We start from the raw sequence: 1,595 nt of genomic DNA on the forward strand, positions 1-1,595 counted from the left end.
GGAGGACTATGGAAACCACCCTGGGTTCCTTCCAAAAGTGAAAAAGGTGGGATATGAATGTAGTAGTAGTAGTAGTAGTAGTAGTAATACAATGTCTCTCCCCATTTTGCCATGTCCATCAAAGTGCATAAAGCAAAATACAATAATAGGCATAATATAACCCCACCCAATTATTTTTTGGGCACCTTGGGTTCCTTGCAAGAGGAAAAAAGGAAAGATATAAACAAATTTTCTGACATTTTGGTTGGCTTAGGGCATAATCTTATGCCTGTTTAGACAGAAAAATGTCCTACAACTCCCAGCATTCCCAAATCAGCAGGTATTCCCCAGGTATTGTCCTACTGTGGAGTTCAGAATAACTTTATTGGTTTGGGAAGCAAATGCACAATATAAATATGAATACATATCATTGTTTTTCCACTGTTCTAAATACCTTTGGTTCATGTCTTTCTTCTATGTTGCAGTTCTAACTTAAAACTTTGAATAATGACAGTACATTGAACTTTTCAGATGTAGATATTATCTATAGGATGTGCATTTCATAAAGAGTTTTTTCAGAGCTGCTAGCACATCCCTATTGCGCAAGCTGTATATAAAAGGGTTGAGCATTGGAGGGACAACAGTAATACACACTGAGTAAATCATGGACCTTTGTGCTGAGTAAGAAGTTACAGGGGCAGTGTATGTCAGCATGGATGCCCCATAGAAGATGCCCACCACACACAAGTGGGACAAGCAGGTCCCTAAAGCCTTGTGTCTTCCCTCAGTTGAGCGCATGCTCAATACTTGCACAAGAATGGTTATGTAAGAGGAAACGATGACTGAGATGGGGAGGAGAAGTAGCAACACATTATCAAAGTATATCACTTTTTCAAATATGGATGTGTCAGCACAGGTCAACTTCAGCAAAGCTGGGAACTCGCAGACAAAATGGTCGATCACATTTGACCCACAATAGGGCAGAGACTGAACATAAATCGCAATGACCAGGATGATGAGTGAGGATGAAGTCCAGATACCTACAGTCATGATGCAGCAGATGGTTCTCCTCATGAGGACTGGGTACTGCAAGGGTCTGCAGATGGCCACGTACCTGTCATATGACATGACAGCCAAGATGAGGCATTCTGAACTCCCCATGGTCAGAGTCAGAAAAATCTGGGCCACACACCCTCCGAGTGAAATCGTGTTGGTTTGTGTTAAAACGTTTGCAGACATTTTAGGGACAACAATGAGGATTTGGCCCATATCCACGCATGACAGTTGACTGAGGAAAAAGTACATTGGGGTATGAAGTGAGGAGTCCATTTGGATTAGAAAGAGTAGGAGACAATTGCCCAGCAGAGCAATCGAAGCCATAAACAGAATGACGGCAAAAAATATGGTGGGTGCCCTTAGATGCACAAGCCCAACAAGATGAAATTCCATCCATGATGTAACATTCTCATTTCCCATTGTGGCCTTGTTTGGCTGCATTCGAGCTGAAGACAATATTTGCAGAGAAGGTAGTCACTAAAATGCCACAAATAAAGAGTGTTAGCTAAGTTAAACACTTGTTACTTTGCCTGTTTTAAAAAGAGCACTTAAAATTCTTA

At 41.3% G+C, this 1,595-nt stretch overlaps 1 protein-coding gene across 1 annotated transcript; it reads right to left on the reverse strand.

Moving 5' to 3' along the window:
- Window positions 1-351: 351 nt before the first annotated feature.
- On the reverse strand, window positions 352-1,308 carry LOC146355185 (olfactory receptor 2T2-like). Its single transcript, XM_084832528.1, has one exon. The coding sequence runs from the start codon at window positions 1,306-1,308 to the stop codon at window positions 520-522; it is 789 nt and encodes a 262-aa protein (XP_084688654.1). The 3' UTR covers window positions 352-519.
- Window positions 1,309-1,595: the final 287 nt, after the last annotated feature.

This window comes from Heloderma suspectum, chromosome 2 (assembly GCF_057233095.1).
Source record: "Heloderma suspectum isolate Gila_16-S chromosome 2, 16-S_ref, whole genome shotgun sequence".
Lineage (NCBI taxonomy): Eukaryota > Metazoa > Chordata > Lepidosauria > Squamata > Helodermatidae > Heloderma > Heloderma suspectum.

Excerpts from the sequence above, each read along its gene's own strand:
- LOC146355185 (XM_084832528.1), bottom strand. The coding sequence starts at position 1,308 with ATGGACTCCTCACTTCATACCCCAATGTACTTTTTCCTCAGTCAACTG.